General features: G+C 39.6%; 1 protein-coding gene across 1 annotated transcript in view; it reads left to right on the top strand.

The window, feature by feature from the left end:
• Positions 1-27,072, top strand: part of LOC126484991 (putative phosphoenolpyruvate synthase) — a 317,801-nt gene that overhangs the window by 235,313 nt on the left and 55,416 nt on the right. The window contains exons 21-22 of the mRNA XM_050108598.1: positions 6,076-6,231; positions 9,269-9,435. Coding sequence (XP_049964555.1) covers positions 6,076-6,231; positions 9,269-9,435 — 323 coding nt within the window. The remainder of the gene's footprint in view (positions 1-6,075; positions 6,232-9,268; positions 9,436-27,072) is intronic.

The raw sequence follows: 27,072 nt of genomic DNA, 5'->3' as shown, positions 1-27,072 counted from the left end.
TCTTCTGATGGTGAAGACACTGGGCCACTGAACGAAAATGATAGTATCAATGATGAATAACAAAAATTGCATAAATAAGTGTTCTTCCCTGCCGTGTATAATTTTATAGTAAATAACAAACAATGGAAACTCCAGGTAGGAATATCAACAATGTAGGAAAAGATAGATTGCTACTTACCATAAAGAAGACACATCAGGTTGCAGACAGGCACGATTAAAAGACACACACATGTAGCTTTTGGCCACAGCCTTCATCAGTAAAGAAAGACACACACAACACACACATATGGCTTGGGTAGTGAAGCAACCATTAAAATCAAACGTGTTATGTTCAGCTGCATGTTGTGCCACAGGGTGGTCTACTTTGCTCTTGGCTACATTTTGGCAGTGGCCACTCATCCCAGTGGACAGTTTTTTGGTAGTTACACCAATATAAAAAAAACTGTGTAATGATTGCAGCAGAGTTGGTAAGTGACATGGCTGCTTTCACAAGTGCCCCAGCCCCTGATGGGGTAGGTTAAACCTGTGACAGGATTGCAATAAGAAGTGCTGGGTGGGTGGATTGGGCAGGTTTTGCACCTGAGTCTTTCACAGTGATATGATCCTTGTGGCAAGAGGTTGGGATTGGGAGTGGCATAGGGATTGACTAGGATTTTATAGAGGTTGGGTGGGTGACAGAATACCACTTTAGGAGGCGTGGGAATGGTCTTGGGTAGGATGTTAGGATGTTCCTCGTTTCAGGGGCATGATGACAGGTAATCAAATCCCTGGCAAAGGATGTGGTTCAACTGTTCCAGTCCAGGGTGATTCTCGGTGATGAAGGGGACACTCCTTTGTGGCTGGTTTTTGGGGGTAGTAGGAGAATTGGGGTTGTGAGAGGAAATGGCATGGGAGATCTGTTTATGGACTAAGTCTGGGGGATAGTGCCTGTCTTTGAAGTTCTTGGCGAGATCTTAGCATACTGAGCAATGGAGTTTTTGTCACTGCAGGCACACCATCCCCAGGTAACTAGACTAGGCCTTTCACACCAAAAACTTCCTCCTGTATATCCTGGATAGCTGGGGGCAGGGGCATAGCTGCAGTGAAAAAAACTTCCTTGCTCAGTATGCTGAGGATCTCACCAAGGCCTTCACAGATTGGCATTATTCCCCAGACCTAGTCTGCAAATAGATCTCCTGAAGCATTTCCCCTCACAACCGCAATCATCCCACCACCCACAGATATCAGCCCAAAGGAGTGTCCCCGTGATCACCCAGTGCCATCCTGGACTGGAACAACTGAACCACATGCTTCGCCAGGGCTATCATTACCTATCATCCTGCCCTGAAATGAGGGACGTGCTACCTGAGATACTCCCCACTACTCTTAAAGTGGTGTTCCATCACCTCGATAACATCATAGTCCATCCCTATGCCACTCCCAATCCCAACTTGCCACAAGGATCATATCCCGATGGAAGATCCAGGTGCAAAATCTGCCCATTTCGCCCACCCACCACCTCCTATTCCTGTCCTGACACAGGTTTATCCTGCTCCACCAGGGGTCAGGGCACCTGTGAAAGGAGCCCTGTCATTTACCAGCTCTACAGCAATCATTGCACAGCTTTTTATTTTGGTATGACTACCAACCATCTGTCTGCCAGGATGAGTGGCCACCACCATACTGTGGCCAAGAGTATAGTTGACCCACCTGTGGCACATGCAGCTGAACATGACACATTTGATTTCAATGACTGCTTCACTATCTGAACTATCTTGATCCTATCCTCCACTGGCAGCTTTTCTGAAATGCACAGAGGGAAGCTATCCTTACAACACATTCTCCACTCCTGTAATTATCCTGGTCTCCACCTAGAGTGACATACTGTCCTCACACCCTCCACCCAACATTTTCCACCCCCTATGTTCCCCATTCTCATCTTCCATTCTTCTTATTTGCACCCTTCTGCCAACACATCCACCCATCTTTCTCCACTCCTCTAATTTTTTTTTCTTTTTTTCTCTGCCCCCCTGCCCCACAACCTCCTGACACAGTGCCTGTTGGAGTCTAGTCCCTGCACACTCCACCAGACAGTGTTTGGCTCACTCCTTGCCCATACACTACTATCCCTTCCCCTTCCCCTTCCCTTCCTCAGCCCTTCCAGACTGCTGCTTGCATCCCATGTGATGTTTCATCCTGTCCCGAGATGCTGGAGTTGGTGGTCATGTGTGTGAGATGTGGTTGCTTGTGTGTGTGTGTGTGTGTGTGTGTGTGTGTGTGTGTGTGTGTTTGTGTGAATTTGTGTGGGTGTGTGTGTCTCATTATTAATGAAGGTTGTGGCCAACAGTTACAGATGAATGTCTTTTAATCGTGCCTGTCTGCAACTTGATGTGTCTTCTTTACAGTAAGTAGCAATCTGTTTATAGTAAATAAAATCCTTTACCTGTTTACATCCCAAAGATGTGTAACTTCATTAGGTCTTTATATCTGCTCTACAACTGGATAACATTTATTGAAAATGTTAATTTGTGTTAGAAAAAAATACTCTAAAGTAAAATTGTATCACACGATTAGCTGGGAGACCCCAACAGGTAGGTCAGCTGCCTAATTGGGAAGGTTTTTCCTGTCCTTCATGTGCACTGGCTCCTTTCAATTTCAGTTTCAATTTAGTGCTCATAACATGTAATTTTACATGCATGTGCGTTTTTCAACTAAGTATAAAGTTTTTAAAATTACTATTTTTTAAATTTTTTTTATTTTTTATTATGTATAATTCGTGATAAATTCAAGTTATAAGGGCTTTTTTGGGTAAGCCAATGCCTGACTTGCTTTTTAAAATTATCCCCTATCAATATCTTAACTTTGTTTGCTACCAAGTTATTAAAAACAACTCCTTTGACATAGGGGCTTTTCACTGTCTGAAGTTAAATTTCTGTTAACCATATGAAAGTCTTTTCTCTCCCTTGTTTCATAGTTGTAAGTATCCGTATTTCTTTTTGTGATCTTAGTGTCGTCTTTCACTGGCATTATAGTTTCTAATATATGCATGGCATAAACTGTGAGAATATTGTGTCTAATGAATAGGGTTTTGCAAGAAGTTCTTGGTTTTACTTTTCCTATGCTCCTCAAGGCTCGTTTCTGCAGTATGAAAACCCTTTTCTTATTAAACTTTCTGGAAACATCCCTCAGGCTGTGGTTAAGAGATGTCTCCACAATATCCTTTCTTCCAGGAGTGCTAGTTCTGCAAGGTTCACAGGAGAGGTTCTGTAAAGTTTGGAAGTTAGGAGATGAGTACTAGCAGAATTAAAGCTGTGAGGATGGGTCATGAGTCGTGCTTGGGTAGCTCAAATTGTAGAGCACTAGCCCACAAAAGGCAAAGGTCCCAAGTTTGAGTCTTGATCTGGCACACAGCTTTAATCTGCCAGGAAGTTTCATAGCAGCAGACACTCCGCTGCAGAGTAAAAATTTAATTCTTTTTCATATTAGTTTTGAATGTCCTCCCTCCCACCCACATTACTGTTCCATAAGACAAGAAAGGGTACACTAATCCATAATACACAGTTCTTAGGGTTTCAGAATTAAGATGTGGTGATAATGTTCTTAAAACATATAAACTGGGTTTTATTTTTTTACAGACATAATCAGCTTGCTGCTACCTTGAAAGTCCATCATCTATGCATAAACCCAAGAATTTACATTTCTTAAGGTTTTTGGTAGAATTTTGTCAATCATAGAGTTTTGTTTGTTTGGACCACTTCGTTTAAAATGAATAATATTAGTTCCTCCTATGTTTACTTTTAGATTGTCTTTTCCAAAGTGAACTTTTGCCTTTTCAATAAATTTATGTATCTCTTCAACTAGGCTGGGTTCACTGTCTGTCCAGCAGACACAAAATGTATCATCTGCAAACATAGCGATCAATTGCTTATTGTCAAGACAACTTGGAAAATCATTTACATAGCATATGAATAGGATTGGACCTAAAATGGAGCCCTGAGGAACTTCAAACTGTGTATTTCTTATCCTTGACCTTCTTCTCTCTAGTATTTCTCCACTACAGCATATAATCTCTGTGCACTGCTGTCTACCCTTTAAATATGTTTCTAGCAATTACATGTTTTCCAGTGACACCACTCTTCAAAATCTTTGATAAGACCACATCATGATGTACTCTATCATAAGCCCTCCAGAGGCCCAGGAATACTCTTGCTGCTTGGAATTTTTCTTTTATTTTTTTTCAAGCACAAGATGGACAAATTGTACTACAGCTGACGTGCTTACTTTGACCTCTTCTGAAACCATGCTGGAGATTATCTAATATGTCACACGGCTGTAATGATCCAGGATTTTTTTAAATATTATTTTCTGTATCCTTCATGAAATGTGAAATTTGTTTGTTAAGTGTATTTGATACATGGAGAGATTATATGTATGTGCGTGTGTGTGTGTGTGTGTGTGTGTGTGTGTGTGTGTAATGTGGTGTCATGATTGCATTGTATGGTGATGAGAGGAGGGAGAGTGTGAAATCCGGTGTAATTTTAGCACAACCTCTGGTGGCAATACTGTTCTGATAATACATTTTGAAAAAAAAAAAAAAAAAATGCAAAAAGTATGCTGAATTTTCTATAACAATCCCAGTAAACCATTAAATGTCTCAAAACAAAAATAATGTGAGTTACACCACTTGTATTCTAAGTGCTCACATGTGATGTAGACAAAAAGCATTTTACATTCTTTTCACACAAAAGCCATGGAACAGCACTAGGTGTGGTACCTATTATTGGCTGCTGAAGCCTATGTAGTGCATTTGCTTTCATACGGTTCTGGTAGAAAGGGGTCCCTAATGACCCTCATTGAAACCAGCAGCAATCTGACTCATAATACACCATCAATTGCCCCATTATACATGGCATATGTTGAAATGAAAGTCTTTGCCACTCAGTTTATTTCTGTCATTGCATTGCCGTAATAACTCACTGTGTTATCCACATTCCAATTCATAATGATTGTTTGTTGATACTGGTGTTATCCTACAGTCACCTTCCTGTACTAAGTCCATCTTTGGCGTGTTAATTCCTCTCTTCAGAGTTTCCAGTTTTCTCACAACATTCAAATACCCAATATTCCACTTTGTAATTTGGAAGACATTTTTCTTGCTCGTATCTAGTTCTCATAAAGTCCAGCAGTGACAAATTTTTTTTCTAGAGGACTTGCATGCTCATTGAATATACTATTTTTGCCCTGTGCATGCTGATTTCCTTTACCATCTGCATCATCGTACTGAGATTCGCACATTTCTTGAACATTAAAAAATAATGATAGTATTCTTAGAGCAAAATAACTGAAAATGTCTGCTGATTCCTGCTGTTCATGGCATAACCAGGACCAATGAAACTGCGTAAATGAATGAATCTACCTGTTCCACATGAATATCATTGCTTATGTTATTGTGTTAAATTACATTTGCAATAATCCTGTACCTTTATGACATACAAAGCAGAGGGTATTTCTCTCTTTGTTCTATCCTTCAACATTTTTCATTCTCTCCTTTTGCCACTTACAAAGAAGAAATATAGTTTCAAAACCTGGAGAACATTATCAGGCTACAGCTTTCAGTGCTGTGTTAGTTTCATGAAGAAGGGCTTTGTTCAAAAGCTGAACAATTTGTAATGCTTTCTATGTGCATGTCCACAACTCACCACTTCATTTATTTGATGAGTAGTGTTGCCTCCTATTGTAGTTCTACAAAACATTATTTATTTTTTAAATGCCCAAGTCCCAATGATTATTTGGATATTTATGTTGAGTGTTACACTGTGATTTGTCATTAATAGTTAGGGAGTAAGTTGGAAATCTGAGCTGTTCATAGTTTCAGTTGTTCTGTTGGAAAAGGGTAGTGCAAGCAGAACATTAGAAAAATTTAAAAGGAAATAGAAAGTTCTTTTCCCTTTTTTTGATTGCTGAATAATTAAAGTTGTTTGTCACTTTCATCTGAAACTGTTGTAATATGATGTGTTTACATAATTTTGCATTTTATATTTGAACAATCCGTAAGGCAACTAAAAAAAGTAATTCTTTCTTTGATTTGCATTAAAGGAAATAGCATATGACATTCTTTCAACTGGTCGAGGAGATGAGTTCTGCAGTTTGCCTCCACCATTGGCAGTTGAATGGCTTGACTTGAATTCAGGAAAAGTTCGACAAAAATATAATGACTTCTTATTGAAACATGGGCATCGCAGCCTACAAGAAGTAAGAAATCTATCTGATTGACAAACACTATAATTTGTCAAATAAATCTAATTACTTTATTTTTATATTATTAAAAAGTTAAAATAATTACAATAAAATTATGAAGAAAGCAGACAAACAATCACTATTTACTCATAATTTCATAAATTACTTAAATGAAATATATTTTCTTGCTGTAAACCTTCTAAAATGCTGATATTTGTGATAAACGTGTGTTCAGTTATTTATAAATAGTGTTAAAACAGTAGTTAGTGTGAGAAATATTCCACATAAACATGGTATGGAAATTCTGGCAGAATGTAAATCATTTATGAGTAGTGTTGAGCTGTCAACAGCCATGCCAAAAAACAATTAAAACCGCACCAACTTTCTCTTTTACCTCATCATCTTTTTCTTCTTGTACAGTACCCTGTTAGGTCTTCTGGCCTCTAATGGTCTCAGTCCATCTCCTTTCTGGTCTAAATGAATGCATACATATACGCATGTGCATGAGTGTGTGTGCCTGCACACACACACACACACACACACACACACACACACACACACACACAAACACACACACACCTGTACAGCCAAATTTTTCTGGTTGAATACATGATGGCAGAACTGCAGTTCAGCATGTAGACTGCAGTGAGGAGGGGGGAGGGGGGGGCTTTCAGATGAAGTGGGTGAGGGAAAAAAAGAAGCAGAGAGTGTGCAGGAAGACTGGGGAGGGGTGGCTGATGGCTCAGAAAGAGGCAGCAGGTGTGTGGAACAGGAATGTGAGTGGGATAGGCAGCATGAATGAGTGATAGAAATGTGACACATGAGCACAGGAGCCAGTGAGTTTGTGCAGCATGCAATGATGATGACATGAGGGACTTGATTGGTAAGGTGTGGCAGGGCAGAGGAAGGGGAGATAGTTGTGTGCAGTGGGTTATCATAAGTGAAGGATGTGTTGCAGGGCTAACTCCCATCTACATATTTCAGAAAAACTGGTGCTGGAGGAAAGATTACAAATGACTTGAGTTGTGAAGCAGCCATTGAAGTCTACAGCTACATGATTACTCTGCAATTCACAATTAAGTGCCTGGCAGAGGGTTCATCGAATCACCATTAACCTGCTTCTCTGCTGTTCCACTCTCGAAAGGCGCACAGCAAAAACGGACACTTAAATCTTTCTGTGCAAGCTCTGATTTCTCTTATTTTATTATGATATTACTTTCCCCTATGCGGGTGGGTGGCAACAAAATATTTCCACACTCTGAGGAGAAAGTTGATGATTGAAATTTCGTGAGAAGATCCTGCTCCAGCGAAAAATGCCTTTGACTGTCACCTCAATTCGTGTATCATATCCGTGGCAGTCTCTCCCCTATTTCGCAATAATACAAAACGAGCTGCCATTATTTGAATTTTTTCAACGTGCTCCATCAATCCTATCTGATGAGGATCCCACAATGCACAGCAGTACTCCAGAAGAGGGCAGACAAGCGTAGTGTAAGCAGTCTCTTTAGTAGACCTGCTTAAATTTTCTGAGTGTTCTGCCAATAAATCGCAGTCTTTGCTTTGGGAATCCCAGTGTCAACACGGAAAGAAATGGTTCAAATGGCTTGAGCAGTATGTGACTTAACATTTGAGGTCATCAGTCCCCTAGAACTTAGAACTACTTAAACCTAACTAACCTAAGGACATCACACATATCCGTGCCCGAGGCAGGATTCGAACCTGCGACTGCAGCAGTCACGCGGTTCCAGACTGAAGCGCCTAGAATGGTTTGGCCACTGCGGCCGGTGTCAACACGGAAAGCATCAGTCTATCTCCCATTAAAAATAAAATCATTTTTAAAATGCAATTTGACGTACCCATCAACATGTTGCACTCAGCAATATGTTCTGCTGATAGGTGATTAACTCTGCTGTTGGCCGTGGTTTGTCAGTGCCCATTTGTTCAAGTGGATCTTTGCTGGTAGTCATGTCCTTGTAGAGTGCTGTGCAGAATTTGCAATAGAGTTGGGGTATGATATATCTGCTTTCACAGGGATCTTCCTCTGTTGGGATAGGGTAAACCTGTGGTGGGACTGGAGAGGTAAGTGCACCTTGATCTTTCACAGTGATATAATGCATTTGACAAGAAGCTGGAAGTGGGAATGGTGAAGGGATGGATGAGGAAAATGTGTATGCTGAGTGGGTAGCATAGTATTACCACTTTAGGAGGGTTGGGAAACATTTTGAACATACTGCCCTTCATTGCTGAAGATGATAATTGAGAGTAGAGGCCAAAACTCAGCACTTGGTCCTGTTGCTCCAGTTCGGAATGGTATAGGGTGATGAGGGGGTCTCCTATGTAGCTGGTTCTTGGTGGTGTTGGTAGGTTTAGGGGTGTGAAGGTATCTGCAAAATCACTTCCATATAGTCTGGCCACCCATGGATGATGTATTTTCATTGATGAGAATTCCTTTTCTCGGTATACTGAAGACTTCACAAAGGCCTTCAATATTCCCAAAACCTAGCCCGCAAATAGATGTCCTTTGTCATATCCTCACATGCTCATAATCCTCCCACCACTCCCAAGAACCCAGCTGCAAAAGGTTCAGCACACTCATCACCCAATATCATCCCAGATTCAAGCAACTGAACCAACTCCTGTATCAGGGCTTTGACTACCTATCATTATGTCCTGAAAAGAAGGATGTCTTACGCACAATCCTTCCCACCATTCCTAAATTGGTATCCTACCACCTGTCAGCCTATATTCGTGGTGTGTGTGTGTGTGTGTGTGTGTGTGTGTGTGTGTGTGTGTGTGCTCTAGCTTGAAAAAGGATTCATTGAAAGGTAGTGAAGTGTACTAGTTGAAGACTGACAATTCTACTATTTAATGAAATGTTATCTACATTCCTGTATTAAATATTCCTAGTAGTTAAATTAAAATACAGATGAAATATTAATGATCTACTCATCAAGTGGTGGCAAAAGTGAGTATATTTTTTATCTATCCAGTTGCATTATATTGTCAAAAATAGATGGAATAATAAGAATTGTGGCATAATCACTGTTTCCAGTTTGACCTTGCTACAGAAACTTGGTCGATGAGACCTCTGACTATCATAGAAACTCTCCAAAGTATTGTCAAACAAGGAAGAGAAACATCTAAGGAGTTAAATCAGAAAACTACCAATGCTGCAGATGTCATTCGTGGACTCATTTCAGTCAAACAAGAAAGAACTAGGTAAGTTATAGTTCAACAATGACATAATATTCATTTCTGTGTTTCATACAAATACAGAGATTTCCAAAATCATTCTTTGATTCTTCAGTTAAAATTGTAAAGAGCCTAAAGTGTAGCTTTCATTAATTTCTCCAACTTGACAAACCTAATTTTACTACCAATGACTAAATGATTTACAAAAGCAACAGATACTTAAAGCATAATGTATCACTGCCATACGGATGAAAAGATTACATTAATTGCAACATGCATGGTGGTATTCAAACAATCATTCTTCCTGCAATTCATGCGTGCATGGAATGGGAAAAACCCTGATAACTGGAACAGTGGCATGTACTCTCTGGCATGCACTTCATTATGGTTTGCAGAGTATAGCTGTAGCTGTACATAACAGATGATTTTTAATAATGGAAATGGCTGCTCCAGGCAGAGGTTCGAGTCCTCCCTCGGGCATGGGTGTGTGTGTTTGGCCTTAGGATGATTTAGGTTAAGTAGTGTGTAAGCTTAGGGGCTGATGACCTTAGCAGCCAAGTCCCATAAGAGATCACACACATTTGAACATTTTTTTAATAATGGAAACAGTCGTTTCTCGCCCTATCTCCTCCCACACACACATATCCCTAAAGTGTGTGTGTGCGAGTGTATACCTGTCCCTTTTTCCCCCTAAGGTAAGTCTTTCCGCTCCCGGGATTGGAATGACTCCTTACCCTCTCCCTTAAAGCCCACATCCTTTCGTTTTTCCCTCTCCTTCCCTCTTTCCTGAGGAATCAACCATGGGTTGCGAAAGCTTGAAATCAGTGTGTGTGTGTGTGTGTGTGTGTGTGTGTGTGTGTGTGTGTGTTTTATTGTGTCTATCTACCAGCGCTACCTTTTTTGGTAAGTCACAGCATCTTTGTTTTGTAATATATTTTTCCTATGTGGAATGTTTCTTTCTATTATATCCATATCATTAATATGAACCCAACAATAATGTTTGTTATTGTCACTGTTGCATTTCAAAATCTTTTCTGTCATCTTACTTTCTCTTTTTGTTTGTCCAAGTAGTTCCCCTTTTTTCCGTAATCTACCATACAATTTATCCTGCCTATATATACTCAATAAAACATAATTTACTTCCAAACCATAACGAAAAATTTTTTAACACTTTCAACACTACCACTGCTATAAAATCCACCATTCCCAGTTTACAAACATTTCTCGTGTAACCTTGTGAATACTATTTCACAGTTTCAGTTCCTTTCACTTATTAAACAACCATTTCAACTAGTTATAACAACTTTTGTTTTATTTCCATTCCTGTTTTTCCCACATAATTGATCATTTTTTAGCAGCTTACCACAGGTTTTAACATTATTATTTCTTCAGCAGACAATGGTTAGCCACATTTTCATAATCTGCCACCACATAACCAGTCCTTTTAATACATTAACACGCAGTTTTTTCAAAATTTTCCCATATTTCCTCACCCTTTAACGTGTTTTGGAGGCAACACAACTACCTAACCTTTGTACACCTCGTTGTTTACCAACCTAAGTTCACCACAGGATCAACATAGCTCAGCTTAAACCAACACTTTTTCGATTTTTTTCACACCAGAACTCCAGTTGCTTTCTAGTTCACCTTTATCTCTCCCCATATATTTTTAATTTCACTTTAGGGATATGTGTGTGTGTACGAGTGTATACCTGTCCCTTTTTCCCCCTAAGGTAAGTCATTCCGCTCCCGGGATTGGAATGACTCCTTACCCTCTCCCTTAAAACACACATCCTTTCGTCTTTCCCTCCCCTTCCGTCTTTCCTGATGAAGCAAACATGGGTTGCGAAAGCTTGATGTATAGAGAGAAACTTTCCATGTGGGAAAAATATATCTAAAAACAAGGATGATGTAACTTACCAAACGAAAGTGTTGGCATGTTGATAGACACACAAACATATATATATATATATAAAATAGAGGGAAATACTCCACATGGGAAAAATATATCTAAAAACAAAGATGATGAGACTTACCAAACAAAAGCGCTGGCGGGTCGATAGACACACAAACATACACACAAAGTTCAAGCTTTCGCAACAAACGGTTGCTTCATCAGGAAAGAGGGAAGGAGAGGGAAAGACGAAAGGATGTGGGTTTTAAGGGAGAGGGTAAGGAGTCATTCCAATCCCGGGAGCGGAAAGACTTACCTTAGGGGGGAAAAAGGACGGGTATACACTCGCACACACACACATATACAGACACAAGCAGACATTTGTAAAGGCATAGAGTTTGGGCAGAGATGTCAGTCAAGGCGGAAGTACAGAGGAAAGATGTTGTTGAAAGACAGGTGAGGTATGAGTGGCGGCAAATTGAAATTAGCGGAGATTGAGGCCTGGCAGATAACGAGAAGAGAGGATATACTGAAGGGCAAGTTCCCATCTCCAGAGTTCTGACAGGTTGGTGTTAGTGGGAAGTATCCACATAACCCGGACGGTGTAACGCTGTGCCAAGATGTGCTGGCCGTGCACCAAGGCATGTTTAGCCACAGGGTGATCCTCATTAACAACAAACACTGTCTGCCTGTGTCCATTAATGCGAATGGACAGTTTGTTGCTGGTCATTCCCACATAGAAAGCTTCACAGTGTAGGCAGGTCAGTTGGTAAATCACGTGGGTGCTTTCACACGTGGCTCTGCCTTTGATCGTGTACACCTTCCGGGCTACAGGACTGGAGTAGGTGGTGGTGGGAGGGTGCATGGGACAGGTTTTACACCGGGGGCGGTTACAAGGGTAGGAGCCAGAGGGTAGGGAAGGTGGTTTGGGGATTTCATAGGGATGAACTAAGAGGTTACGAAGGTTAGGTGGACAGCGGAAAGACACTCTTGGTGGGGTCGGGAGGATTTCATGAAGGATGGATCTCATTTCAGGGCAGGATTTGAGGAAGTCGTATACCTGCTGGAGAGCCACATTCAGAGTCTGATCCAGTCCCGGAAAGTATCCTGTCACAAGTGGGGCACTTTAGGGGTTCTTCTGTGGGAGGTTCTGGGTTTGAGGAGATGAGGAAGTGGCTCTGGTTATTTGCTTCTGTACCAGGTCAGGAGGGTAGTTGTGGGATGCGAAAGCTGTTTTCAGGTTGTTGGTGTAATGGTTCAGGGATTCCGGACTGGAGCAGATTCGTTTGCCACGAAGACCTAGGCTGTAGGGAAGGGACCGTTTAATGTGGAATGGGTGGCAGCTGTCATAATGGAGTTCCAAATGTTGTGCCATGTGCTAACAAGACTGAAGAGACAAGCAATGAATTGGCAGTTTGTGCAACAAACAACTGGCAAAACTTCTAAGTTCTCCCATTGACAGTTGCCATTAGGCAAAAGACACTGCACAAATTGAAGCAGTTGGAAATATATGAAGTGCCTGTGATGTTCTTTCCTTGTGGTACTGTGACATGTATCACATGTTTTGGTGACATGCTGTGTGATGATACCTGGATCTTCTTTGATAGTCTATATGAGGTATCCTATGTAGTCAGACATACAAGCATATCTCAGTTTATATTGATCTGTCATTAATGATGCTACAGATCCCATTCTGGCAGTGTGACAATAAGTAGCAGTTGCAATCTTGTATAAAAATCACATGTGCCTGCTCACAAAATCAGTAGTATACCATTGTTAAACAGAACACAGATCAGATAACTCACTTCTGCTATAATTGTGAAACGTTTATGACATTATTTCATAGTTGTAGTAGAGGTCTCAAATGTACTTGAATGCTATACATCAGTGCATCTACATACCAAATAGAGAGCCATAGAAGATACAATATTGAGTGTGACCTGGTAAAAATAGCATCTGCAATGAACCATTCAAATGTTGGCTTGGTTCCTGCTTTCATGTGGTATGACCGGCCCCAATTGAACAGCTCTGTTAGGAGAGTCAATATGAAGCTAGATCAGCTGCTTCAGGCGGCTACTTTGTCAATGTAGGTTTGGTTCCTGTTGATGGTATTGGTAGGTGGGACTTCACAAGACATGGCCAGCATCTCAATAGGAAAGGGAAGGGTAAACTGGCTGGGATGATAGCAGAATCTTTAAGGGTGGGGAGGGGGGCACTGAAACTCATGGGAATACTTTTTTGGGCTAAGATCAGTATCCAATCATCCTACGTTGATTGAAATAAAGCTTAATGAAAAGTTCAGACAGGTAGGTACTAGAGATGTGAAAATATTCACAAGAATCTCATAACAGTATAGTGAAAAATAATGTTAGAATGTCACAAGATTCACATAAAAGCACAGTAAAAAGTAATGTTAATATATTGCATCAGGATATCAGGGGATTTATAAACAAAGTAGATGAGATTCTTGTTTGTATAGAAGATTTAGAAACTGAGGGCGGTGTAGATGTACTATCCCTGTCTGAACATCATATAGTCACGGGTATGGAAATGGTAAATGTAGGTGGATATAAACTTTCAGCACATGTAAGTAGAGACACAATGGAGAGAGGAGGAGTTGCCATATATGTTAAAATCAGTCATAGTGTGAAAAATTTGGAAACTAAAAAATTTTGCGTAGAGCAACACATAGAAGCATATGCATGTGAGCTTAAACTAAATGAAGGCACTTTTATAATTGTAGCCGTGTATAGGTCCCCATTGGGAAATTTTCAACTATTTTTGAAAAACTTGGATTCTTTGTTGTGATACCTGTCAGACAAAGAAAAGCAAATTATTGTTTGTGGGGATTTCAACGTGGATTTTCTGAAAGAGTCAGATAGAAAGCTTGACCTTGAAGTATTACTTGGTTCTTTCAATTTGACATCAGTTATTGATTTTCCTACTCAGGTGGTACAGGAAAGCAGCCCACTGATAGATAACGTTTTCATAATCCAAGATAAATTTAATCAAATAAAAACTTTTCCAGTTGAGAATGGTCTGTCTGATCATGATGCACAGCTAGTTACAGTATATTATTAGCTCCATACAGCAGTGTGAAACAGTCCTCCGGAATAGTGCGTTACATTAATCATTTAACACTCCAAAATTTTAGGGAAAGCTTGCAACAGCTAGACTGGGATGAGGTGTACAGGGAACATGATACTAATTTAAAATTTAACCTATTTCTTGATATCTTTGTGAGTGTATTTGAACACAGTTTCCCTAAGAAAACAGTGAAATATAATTGTAAGAAATCATGTAAAAAACCATGGCTTACTAAAGGGATAAAAATATCTTGTAAACAGAAGAGGGAAATGTATCTTATTGCTAGGAGGAGTAATAATCCCTAAACAATAAAACATTATACAAACTACTGCACTGTATTTAGAAAAGTTATTAAAAAGTCCAGAAGTATGTACATTATGTCTGAGATTAGCACATCTGATAATAAAATTAAAACAATTTGGAATAATGTGAAAAGAGAAACAGGGCAACCGAGAGCACAGGAAGATTATATTTCTATCAAACACAATGAAAAGTTTGTTAACAAGAAGTCAGAAGAAGAAAACATTTCTAATAATCATTTTTAAGTGTTGTAGAGAAAATAGGTTCCAGCTATTCATTAGAAAATGCAAGGCAGTATGTGGAAGAGGCAGTACCTACACAATTTGATAAAACTGAAATTCAACCCACCCCTCCTACTGAAATTAGGAAAATAATAAATTCACTCAAAAGTAAAAGCTCACATGGAATGGATGGCATTTCCAACAGAGTACTAATAGCTTGTTGCAGACAAATAATTAGAATTCTCAGCCACAAATGTAGTAGCGCACTGAAACAGGGAATTTTTCCAGATAGACTGAAATATGCTATTGTTAAACCATTAAATGAAAAAGGGGATAGATCTGATGCTCACAACTACCACCCAATCTCACTTCTGACAGATTTATCCAAAATCCTTGAAAAAGTAACGTATTCAAGAGTAGCATCACATACTTGTAAAAATGAAGTACTAACAAAATGTCAATTTGGTTTTCAGAAAGGCTTTTCAACTGAAAATGCTATATATGCTTTCACTGATCAAATATTAAATTAAATGAATAGCTGAACATCACCCATTGGGATATTTTGTGATCTCTCAAAGGCTTTTGATTGTTTGAATCTTGAAATTCTTCTAGATAAGCTTAAGTATTGTAGTATGAGAGGGACAGTGCACAAATGGTTTAATTCATACGTAACTGGAAGAATGCAGAAGGTTAACATTAACAGTACAGATAGTCTACAAAAACCAGCAGAGTCCTCTAACTGGTGAGGTGTCAAGAATGGTGTCCCACAGGGTTCAGTCTTGGGTCCCTTATTGTTCCTAATATTAACAACTTGCCACTCTATATTCATGAAGATGCAAAGTTAGTTCTTTTTGCTGATGATACAAGTATAGTAATCACACCCAAGAAGCAAGAATCAGCTGAGGAAATTGCAAATAATGTCTTTCTGAAAATTATTAAGTGGTTCTCTGCAAATGGACTCTCACTAAATTTTGAGAAAACACAGTTTATACACATCTGTACAGTAAATGGCATAATACCATTGATAAATATAGACTATGAATGGAAGTCTGTTGCTAAGATAGAATACTCAAAATTTCTGGGTGTGTGCATTGGTGAGAAATTGAATTGGAAGAAACACATCGATGATCTGCTGAAATGGTTAGGTTCAGCTACTTATGCTATCAAGGTTATTGCAAATTTTGGTGATAAATATATCAGAAAAATTAGCCTACTATGCCTATTTTCATTCACTGCTTTCATATGGCATTATATTTTGGGGCAATTTGTCATTAAGAGAGAAAGTATTCGTTGCACAAAAGCGTGTAATCAGAATAATAGCTGGAGCCCACCCAAGATCACCTCACAGACATTTATTTAAGGAACTCAGGATATTCACAGTACCCTCACAATACATATATTCACTTATGAAATTTGTCATTAATAACCCATCCCAATTCAAAAATAACTGCGAAGTGCATAGCTACAACACTAGAAGAAAGGATGATATTCACTATTGTAGATTAAATCTCACTTTGGCACAGAAAGGGGTGAATTATGCTGCCACAAAAATCTTTGGTCGTTTGCCAAATAGTATTAAATGTCTGACAGATAGCCAACCAACATTTAAAAGCAAATTAAAAGAATTTCTGAATTACAACTGCTTCTACTCAATAGATGAATTCTTAGATATGAAGTAGTAACTGTAAAAAAAATTAATTAATTAATTAATTATTTTGTGTAAAGAAAACTTATGTTAAAGTGACACATTCCACATCATTATGAAATGTCGTATTCATGATCTATGGAACAAGGATTAATGTAATGTAATTAATGTGTAGTAACAGATGGACTTGTATAAATGATATCACAAACTTGTGTTATTGATATTAACTTCAGTCATTTTACCTTGAAAATTTTGACCTTAAACTTTCATTATAGCTATAAAGTGGAGAATTTGTAGGCATATGTTTATCTTATAGTACTCAGCATGTCGTATTCCATTATTCTGAGATTAGTTTCATGCATTTGTCTCAATCTGCTAATAAGATGCTCCACATATTTAAGAATGCAAGTTTCCATTCAAGCAGACCTGTCTTGTTCTGTGTCTTGACACCGTACACTGTGATGACTATTCTAACAGTCAAAAATTTCGTATCAAGTTGCTTTACTGCACCATGAGAATGCTTGGCTTATGAACAAATAACACAAGTCTAGCAGTCCTGCTATGAAAAGCAGGGTTGAGAAGCCTAAATGTGAAAACAGGAGGCTTGAGGCAGATCTAACAATAACAACAGTTATGTATGCAGACTTTGAAAAGGTCTTTACTGAAGATTAGAGGCCACAAATACAGTGAATGTGAGCAGATACATACTAAAGTAGCCAAGGAAGTCAGCACAGTTATCATAAAAGTCAACATTAAGGCAGACAGAAAAACTATAATGACTAAAATTACTAGTAGGATCATTTTATGCAAAGAAAAACTGCAAATCAAATTTCAGGTATACACATGTAGGAATAAATAATCCATTGACTGAGTGCAACATATATTATCTGTGATGTACTGCTTTGTCTTTGCACTCTTTTCGTCTTTGTTGTCTGACCAACTTTGCGATTGCATTGTATGTATTTGACTGCACCAAAATAAAAGGATTTTTGTTACGTTCAAAAGAAGTATTTGTGTTTATACACTGACAGAAAAAAATTACAGCACCAAGAATGAGTTGTGCAACATAAACAAAAGTTGGTAGGTGTGTTTCTACATCTGAAAGAATTGTCTATTCAAATTGCAAGTCAGTCGCATAAAAGTGGCCCTAGTAGTGCCACCTTGAGGATGCAAAACAGGTTTGGTTTAAATACAAACTGTAAGCATCAGGAGCATGAGATTGGACATAGTGAGTTGATGTTAGTCAAGAATGCCTTTAAGGTGACAAAGATGCCATTACCAACACCTCGGTGAGTTTGAATGAGGTTATGTAATAGGGCTACAGGTAACTGGATGTTCCTTCTGTGATACTGCAGAAAGACTTGGCTGGAATGTAGCCACTGAATATGATTGCTGGCAGCAGTGGACAAGATACTGTATGGTCATAAGTAGACCAGGCTCTGGATGGGCATGTGGCACTACTAAGGGGGAAGACCATTTTGTTCAGTGTTTGGCTCTGGTGCACCATACTGTATCTGCAGCAGCAATTTGAGCTGTAGTTGGCACCATAGTGACACAAAAAACTGTTACATATCATTTACTTCAAGGACTGCTGTGTACCAGATGCCCTGTAGCATGCATTCCAGTAACCCCAAACCACTGACATTTGTGACTTCAGTGGTGTCAAGTGAGAGCTCATTGGAGGACAGGTGGAGGTGTATTATGTTTTCTAATGAAAGCTGGTCCTGCCCCTGTGCCAGTGATGGCCGTGTTTTCGCTAACAAGAGACCAGCTGAGGCCTGAAACCAACCTGTCTGTGTGCTAGACACACTGGACCTACATCTGGAGTCATAGTTTGGGGTACAATTTCGAATGACAGCAGGAATACTCTCTTGGTTCTTCCATCCATTCTGACTGCAAAATTGCACATCATTATGGTGATTCAACCTGTTGTGCTCCCATTGATGAAAAGCATTGGTTCAAATGGCTCTGAGCACTATGGGACTCAACTTCTGAGGTCATCAGTCTCCTAGAACTTATAACTACTTAAACCTAACTAACCTAAGGACATCACACACATCCATGCCCCAGGCAGGATTCGAATCTGCGACTGTAGCGGTCTCGCAGTTCCAGACTAGCGCCTAGGACTGCACGGCCACTCCGGCTGGCCATGAAAAGCATTCCATGGCATGTTTTCCAGCAGGATAATGTTCACCTGCATACCGCTGTTGTAACCCAACGTGCTCTATGGAATGTCAGCATGTTGACTTGGCCTGCTCAATCACCAGATCTGTCTTCAATTGAGCACATATGAGACATCATTGGACAACAACTCTAGCATCTTCCATAAACAGCATTAACCATTCCTGTGTTGGGATTCAACATTCTGTTGATAACACTAGTTGTCAATGTACCAACATCTCACATTTGCAATCACTCATCATCCACTTACATTAACCTGTGATCTTGCAATATTAATCCCATAAATATGTTGCCTAGACAAACGTATTCCTGACATTTCATTACGCTTCACTAATTACTGTTTTTCTGTAAACAAATTTGGGTAGTAGGTTCACCTACATAATTGATGACCACAATACCACCCAAGTTTCCCTGTTGATGAGTTATTTTGCATTATACATAGTACAATGTCATCATAGAGGGTACACATACCTACTGTGTGCTATCGGTGATGATATTCAATAAATCCAACAAAAACATACCTACTGTGTGCTATCAGTGATGATATTCAGTAAATCCAACAAAATATCATGGTTTTGGATTTGGTGGACACAGTTCTATATGCAGTACCAATCACTGACAAAGGCAAACATCTTCATTGGTTGGAAAAATAGATGCTTCAGTGCCGTTTTCACACTACAAGGCATTGGATTCCTCTTCTGTGCTGGGAAGTGACATTATTAAATGAAACATGACAATGTTACCAGTTATAGTCCTTTCATCTGTGTCACAACTGCACTCATTAGAAATAGACATTCCAGTCTCTGTTTTAGGGTTGGATATTATTTTGCACCTTCCTTATTAACAAGCCACTATGCTCTCAAAATTGTTTTAATTGCTCATTTCACTAAACCACCAGACCAAAAACTTAATCAAATGTTGTACCATGAAAATCATGGTGACAAAACCCTGTCAGAGCTTTGATGACATTTACGTGTTCTGATTGATACAGTTTCAGTTTCCGGTGGCTTGTTGTTACATATTTGAGAACGGCTGCTGCCTTCACAGGTACATGTGGCTTTAATACTGCATGAGAGTCAACCATTACTTAAGATACTGCAAGGAGCCAACAGAGTGGACACATTAGATTTGCCTGTTATGGCAGTTGTGATGTGAGCTGCTACCAACCCTTCAGCCGAATGTGTCTGGCAGTCAATGAATTTGCTCAAAGATATGACACCTGTCTTTGCTGTCACTTTGCTCCACCAGCATATCTGATGAGCTGCTGAGTCTACATACCACAATTGAGCCCCTTGCGAGGGAGGTTCAGGTGCTACATCTGTGTAATGGCCCTGATAAACTTCGCTCTGTTCCTCAATATCAACAGTACAGGCTATTTCAGACCAGCTCTACTAACATTTGCTGGTATTGTAGATGCTTTGCAACTGAGGCTACAAAGTGCAGAGAGCCATGCGCTTCCCCAAACGACAATTGCAGACTTGGTTAGGCACAACAGATTGCAACACCTCGAAACAGCACCACCAGCTAAAGAAACATTGTCACACAATTGATCACAGACTATAGTACATTGGTTGGTATGCCATCAATAGCAATATGGCACATACAAAGCAGATTGCTCAAACACTGTTACTTCTGGTGTATACTACTATGTCACAGCAATTATACATCTCAGACAAAATGTCTAGCATAGTTTTCTTAATTGACGCTGGCCTTGATGTCAGCACCCTCCCTGCTTCATGTGCACCTGATTGTAGATCAGATTCACACAAAATTTCAATCACCAATTTCCTCCTCCAAATGTGAAAATATTTTGTTGATGCTGACTTACATAGGGAGAAATGATCATCATAATAAAATAAGTGAAATCAGGGCTCACATGGAAAGATACAGATGTTCATTTTCACCTCACTCTGTATGCGATTGGAATAATAGAGAATTATTGTGAAGGTGGTTCAATGAACCCTTTGCCAGGCACTTAAATGTGATTTGCAGAATATCCATGTAGATGTAGATGTAGATGATCTGCAACCATTGAAAACTGTAAACAACTCAGTAATCCTCTCCCATGGCCACAAGATTTTGACAGTTGAAATAGGTTTTGCTACCCTTTTCAGGTGCCCATTTGTGGTTGCTGACTTCGTACAACCTTTTTAGGTGCCAATTTTCTTGTGCACTTACTGTGAGCTTTGAGAATGCATTGCTTATAAACATGATTGACTGTTGTTCTGTGACTGGAACTCAAGGTTGCGTTGGCAATGGCATGGTGAAGAGAGTAAAAATATCAGTACATATAATGACCATCAGTTGACACCAACTACGAGCAAAAGCATTAGAAAAAGGCTTGCATAAGCCAAAATATTACATGAAAATAATGGGGCTCTAGATTCTCCCAAGATGAAAACTAATAAGCCAATTGATGATGTCAATGATCATTCACAGTTTGAGAACATTCATTGTAGCCTGCTATCTCAGTTACTCAACGTCAAAAGAAGAATGAGGTGGTGAAGTGTGAAGTTACATGAAGAGAATCTAGATGTAAGATGTGAACTGTTGTCCAGAGAAAAAGAGTTACGAGCAAGGAAGGAAGCAGAAATTTTGAAAAGAAATACAATGTGGTCACAAAAGTCATGCAATGATCACTCTGTTCATTGTTCACTAGAGTCACAGATGTTGACACAACAGCATTAAATGCAGTACCATGCATAACATACTTATCACTCCAAATCCAGCTGTTTTGCAATGTGTCCACAGCATTGCACCAGACCATCTAATAGTAACAAAAGTAATTTTTGAACACATGCTTCAGGTGGAAATTATCCATCATTCTGATAGTCCAGGATCATCACTTTGCACTTGGTCCATAGGAAGAATGAGTCATGGCACCCTTGTGGTGATTAAGGCATGCTGAAGGTCAGACAAGTACTCTAAACCTAATATTCATTACTTCACATGTCTATTGACAGGCACAGACTTTCTCAGTGTATTAGACTGCCAGGGGGCTTAAAACCAAATTCTAGTGGTACCTTATGAATTCCAAAGGCAGCAGTGATTACACCCTTTTTACTTTTTGGGATACCAGTTGGTTTTAAAAATGCTGCCTAAACTTTCCAACACTTAGTTGGCAAAGTATTAAAGGCACCATGATTTTGATTTGGTTATTTGAACAACGTTCTTGTATTCTCACCTAATGTTCAACCTGATAATGATACATTCAAAAAGTGCATAAGTGTATCAGAGACTATACAACCATGGCAATAATGGTAAGTGCGTCACTGACAAGAGTGAGGTAACTTTTCTCAGCCATAGGGCCTCAGCAGATGGTATCTACTTACTACCAGAAAAGATAGCTGCTTTACATGCTCTTCTGAGGCCAACGAACCATCAACACTTATGACTTTTGTTGTAATGGTGTATTTATCACCATTATCTCCCAGCAAAACATCCATTCAGTCATCTCTAACAGCTGCACTCTCAGGTTGTGACACCACATATAATAAGTACTGAAGTGGACCTCATAAAATATGGACAAAGATTTCTCTGAACTGCTGGTGAGCCTCACTAAGGCAGTAGTACTCACTCATCCTATGCCAACTACACCACTGTCTGTCATTATAGATGCTAGCAAAAATGCAGTTGATGCTGCTCTACCCCAAAACATCAACCATCATTGGCAACCAATATTTTTTCTTTACAAAATAATTGCAGCCAGGACTAAGAAAGTGGACTGATTATGACAGAAATGGAAATGACTGTATGGCATTGTTGGCTGGGAGGCCCCATTCGGGGGGAGTTCGGCCACCATATTGCACGTCCTTTTTAGCTGACGCCACTTCGGCAACTTGCGAGTCAATGATGATGAAATGATGATGAAGGACACACAGCACCCAGTCCCCTGCTGGGAATTGAACCTGGGCCCTTCCTTGGTAGGTGGTAACGCTACTGCTATGCTGCAGAAGCAGACACTCATGACAGAGAGTTCCTGGAAAAATATGAGAGCATGAGGCATTTCCACCATCAAGTGGAGGCTCAGTTGGTGACACTGCATGCAGACCACAGGCCAGCATCTTAGCCTTTCAGAATGGCAGTGATAAAAGTCTCCTCAGTGTTTCAGACTCATTGAATTTATCAGTCAATTTACAATAGATGTGCATTATTTTAAAGGTGTAAATAATGTAACTGCCAACTACTTTTCATGCATCTATAGGTTCATAAATATTTTGAACTACAGTGATCTTGCCATGACTCAAGAAATGGAGCCACATCTGCAACAACTATTAGACAATTCTTCCAAAGGACTGTGACCCAAGTGAAATGAGGAGGCAACTGGCAGGTTCAAAATATGGCGCAATATCTTACAAGGGAAGCTATGGCCCTACATTTCACCACAGTTTTGCAGGACAGCATTTGACAGCATTCACAAGGCAACACACTGAGGGGGCAGTGCTTATACCAAATTACTAACTGATCGTTTCATGTGACTTCAATAAAAAAATATGCTCAGCCTCATGTGTGCCTTCAATGTGTAATGGAACTGATCAAGGGCCTACTTTTATTGTGTTGGTATGTGCAAACGATGGGAGTGCTTACTTACTTACTTACTCCTTGGCACTACAGCCCATGTAGGGGCTTTGCCTCTCTGATGATGATCACAGCCTAATCCTGATGATTTGCTGCTCATTTCCTCCATCTCCTGACTCCAATCTTTCTCAAATCATTTTCCATATCCTCCAGCCATCATTTTCAGGGTCTTCCTTTGCTCCTTTTGCCACCTGGATTTCCTGTGTAAAACTTTTTGACAGTTCGATCCTCTGACATTCGCTCTACATGGCCCAGCCATCTTGATCTGTTACACTTAATTTCAGGCACCAAGTCAGGATTTCTATACATTTCTTCCAATTCCTTGTTTCTCCTTATCTTCCATTGCTCCACCTCATATACGGGTCCAAAAAGCTTTCTTAATATTTCCCTCTCCCTTTTTCTCAAGAGCTCTTCTTCTGCTACAGTCATTGTCCATGTTTCTGAGCTACAGTGGGCTGTACAGCTACAGCTGGGAGTGCTTGCTACACACAAATACTTGGAATACTTAATACAATAAGGTAATTAGATCACACAATACACATAAATTTTTCTAAAATCACATAAATTTTAGTTTTTGAATAAACAAAGCAGTAAAGTGTTATTTTATTTATATTCAAGTATAAAAATGTATGTTCAAATGATGAATAACATAAATAGTATTAATTTAAACATTGGAAACTCCAGGTTGGAATATCAACAATATTAGGAAAAGGACAGATTGCTACTTATGTAAAGATGACCTGTTGGTTGTAGACAGGCACAATAAAAAGACTGTTTGTTACAGATTATAGCTGAAGAAGGTTTTGGCCAAAAGCTATAATGTGTAACAGTCCTGTCATTGTGTCTGTCTGCAACTCAGTTGGTCATGTTTTTGGTGAGTAACAATCTATCCTTTTCTTAGTATTGTTTGTATTAATTCAATCATTTTTCAAATGATATGATTATTTTTCATATCTTTGATATAATTCAAAATTGTATGTACATTTGAAATTACTGTAATTATTGTTATTTCTGTAATTCATTCTGAGTATTAATCTGAAAATATTTCTCAAAGAAGTAATTAATCATTCATAAATTTTTGTGGATGTGGGAATTGATACCTTGTAAGATCACTGCCGTACAAGTTTTTACATCTCTGGTCATCTTGAACTAAATATTTTGGCATGTTTTAAAGAGGAGTCTGTTTAGGTCTGTTCTCAGATGAAGTTGGAGAATGTACTTGGCAGGAGATTCGTGTGGCAGTGGTTGGTGCACATTGACATGTTGAACAGTTGTTACCTTGTCATTGTGGGAACATAAAAATATTATATATGAAATGAAGGAAGTAAACCAAAGGATGGGCATGATCTAATCATGTAGAGTTCTTATATGAAAGACAAACACCTAGATCAGACTTTCTAGGTACAGGTTATTATTATGAATCATGTTTTTCTGTGAGCCATGTTTTTGTCAAGCAGCCACAAAAACAGATGAGTTATATAATTTATTATTGCATAATCTTTCTTCTCAGGAGTTATTTGCTGCACTATATTAGTGTTACCACTGGTAAAAAGTGCACTTGATTTTACGTTATTCAAATTCAAACATTTAAATGATTATTTCTCAGCAACAGAGGAAAGATCATTCCAAATGCCAGCAATGCAAGTTGAGATGCCACATACATGCAGACATCGAACATTTTCCAGGATCCCCGGTAAGGTTTGGTCATGCACCCATTGACTTCATCGAACCCTTCCCACCTTCGGAAGGTTACAGGTATCTATTCACAGCAGTTGACAGATGCATGAGATGGGTGGTCACAGATATTACCACTAAGCAGACACAAAAAAATCCACTGCCAACTGGATAGCATGGTTTGATTGCCCCCTCCGCATTACAACAGATCAGAACTGGCAAAATGAATCCAGTTATGAAAACGGGATCAGTAATTGGGATATAGAAATTTTAATTCCCATATATGTCATATTTCATATATATATATATATATAATAGAGGGAAACATTCCACGCGGGAAAAATATATTTAAAATCAAAGATGATGTGACTTACCATACGAAAGCGCTGGCAGGTCGATAGATACACAAACAAACACATACATACACACAAAATTCAAGCTTTCGCAACCAATGGTCGCTCCACCGGGAAAGAGGGAAGGAGAGGGAAAGACGAAAGTATGTGGGTTTTAAGGGAGAGGGCAAGGAGTCACTCCAATCCCAGATTGCCTGCCTATGCGCATGATTTCCACCGATGTCGATGCCCACATGCCCTCACCCTTGGACATCTGTAGTACTCCTTACTGCGGAGGGGGGTGGGGGATGGGGGCTGTGTGGCGTTGATAGTTCGTATCGACCGTGAAACTTATTATCTGTGAACTCTAAGTGCTCTGTCAAGCCTCCATCTTAACTTTACTTTAGTCAGTTCTTTGTTAAACTTCATTCTGCATGGATGCAGTGTCAAGTGTTTTTATATATATATATATATATATACAAAGATGATGTGACTTACCATACGAAAGTGCTGGCAGGTTGATAGATACACAAACAAACACATACATACATACAAAATTCAAGCTTTCGCAACCAATGGTCGCTCCACCAGGAAAGAGGGAAGGACAAATCCCAGATTGGAGTGACTCCTTGCCCTCTCCCTTAAAACCCACATACTTTCGTCTTTCCCTCTCCTTCCCTCTTTCCTGGTGGAGCGACCGTTGGTTGCGAAAGCTTGAATTTTGTGTGTATGTATGTGTTTGTTTGTGTATCTATCAACCTGCCAGCACTTTCGTATGATAAGTCACATCATCTTTGTTTTTAAATATATATATATATATATATATATATATATATATATATATATATATATATATATATATATATATATATATATATATATATATATATATATATATATATATATATATATATATATATATATACACACTTGACACTGCATCCATGCAGAATGATGAAGTTTAACAAAGAACTGACTAAAGTAAAGTTAAGATGGAGGCTTGACAGAGCACTTAGAGTTCACAGATAATAAGTTTCACGGTCGATACGAACTATCAACACCACACAGCCCCCATCCCCCACCCCCCTCCGCAGTAAGGAGTACTACAGATGTCCAAGGGTGAGGGCATGTGGGCATCGACATCGGTGGAAATCATGCGCATAGGCAGGCGCACTACAGGTACTTCCATCTCGAACGATGTAGGTTGTGCAAGCAGAGCGGCAAGAGGCTGGTCCACTTTGTAGTCAGTCAGCTACCGTGGCTGGATGAGATGGTGGCTGCCCTGGGAGTAAGCAGGCGGGGCAGTCAATGGTGTGGTGGAGGCGTGTGTGGCCCTTAAGTGGACCGAGCCATCCGTAGAAATGAAAGCACGTAGAGATGCTTAGTCACATTCATGCAGGAATGTGAGGTTGTGTGCAATGTTGACTTGTAAGGGACCGTCCAATGGCAGGACGTCAGTATCTGTCAAAAGAATAAGCACTATAGAAATGTCGTTCACTCGGTGCAGCGGCATACTGCAGGACAAACTGATAGTAGGTGTGTGTGCCTCTAACATTGGAGGTGAGGGCATGAAACCTGCACAGGGTGAAACCTGGGGGCGAGGTCGGGAAACCAGTGAATGGTGGTGAACAGTCTTCAGCGGAAGAGGTGTGTGGTGAGGTTGATGGGAGCACGTCTTTGTTCTCGATCATGGATGGGTCGTCTGCAGAGTCTGACTGCGACTGTTTGGGTGGTGAAGCCATGGTCTGCAGT

This window comes from Schistocerca serialis, chromosome 6, assembly GCF_023864345.2.
Source record: "Schistocerca serialis cubense isolate TAMUIC-IGC-003099 chromosome 6, iqSchSeri2.2, whole genome shotgun sequence".
Taxonomy (NCBI): Eukaryota; Metazoa; Arthropoda; class Insecta; order Orthoptera; family Acrididae; genus Schistocerca; species Schistocerca serialis.
The sequence above is the reverse complement of the archived record's forward strand: the minus strand, read 5'-3'. Positions and strand labels throughout refer to the sequence as shown.